This window comes from Halyomorpha halys, unplaced genomic scaffold, assembly GCF_000696795.3.
Source record: "Halyomorpha halys isolate HHAL.00 unplaced genomic scaffold, Hhal_1.1 Scaffold467.1, whole genome shotgun sequence".
NCBI lineage: Eukaryota > Metazoa > Arthropoda > Insecta > Hemiptera > Pentatomidae > Halyomorpha > Halyomorpha halys.
Window position 1 is genome coordinate 70,266 of NW_027114004.1, and position 1,110 is coordinate 71,375.

General features: G+C 29.1%; 1 protein-coding gene across 1 annotated transcript in view; it reads left to right on the top strand.

The window, feature by feature from the left end:
• The window catches only part of dop (microtubule-associated serine/threonine (MAST) protein kinase dop), a gene marked incomplete in the record, with an annotated part of 102,490 nt that overhangs the window by 68,157 nt on the left and 33,223 nt on the right, over positions 1-1,110 (top strand). The window contains 1 exon segment of the mRNA XM_067051257.1: positions 132-253. Within this exon segment, the coding sequence (XP_066907358.1) occupies positions 132-253 (122 nt within the window).

Sequence of the window (1,110 nt, forward strand, 5' to 3'; positions counted from 1 at the left end):
GGGGGCACGTGTATCAATGATACGGACGCGAGCAGCACTACCCCCCAAAATTACTAAAATACATTACTTAATATTTAATAAATATTTATATTGATAATTTTATGCTAATTTTCTTCATTTTTTATTTTTAGACAGGGATATGGAAAGCCTATTGATTGGTGGTCAATGGGAATTATATTGTATGAGTTCCTTGTTGGATGTGTACCTTTCTTTGGTGAAACACCTGAAGAACTTTTTGCTCATACTGTAAATGGTATGATAATTTATTTACGTTTGTTATTTTAAATTGTTTGTAAACATTGTTCTTTAATATATTTCTATATCCCTTTTTAATTTACCAGTAGCTAATTGAAGATATATGTTCAATAGAAATTTAAATATTTGTTAAATTTTTAAATTGTTTGTAGAGTTCATGAAAAATATGATGGAAGTTTTTTAAAAATAATTTTTCCTCTTCTATAATAATGTCATAGAAAAGTTGTGTGTCAAATAACCTTTCATATAAAATATAGTTATGTGAATGTTTATGCTATCAACTACAAAAGAGTGAATAACCCCCTTCTCTCTGCTGTGAGTCCCATCTGATTCTTAGGGGGCACCAGTTGTAGGTGACAGTTGACATTGATAGGGATAGAGAAGGCTGAGAACTCACAATTAGTGAGTAGGGTACTATGGTCTGATCATTCTACTAAGAGTGGGGAAGACATTTAAAATTAATTACTGAAAGTTAAATTATAATACAATTATTAATTTAGTAAAATTACAACTATTTTCACACTACTATTACATCAACCTCGCTGAGCTTTACTACATCCTCGGGATGCTTCATCTAAAATATAGCATTGGCTAGTAACAATAAAAATAAATTTATTGCATTAAAATATTTTTTGAATTCATCTTTATAACTTTATCTATAACTGATTTAATATTACTTCTAAATCCTAAATTCACTATTTCTTTCTCCTTTTTCCGAAATTTAAAAAGTACAGTTTTTGATGAATTATTTCCACAGGAGTCAATTTCACTCTAGCTTATCAAGGACTTGGAGCTATTCTTTATTGATTTTTTTATTCTACCCACCCTCATATCTATCTATTCTTGCCCTGTTAT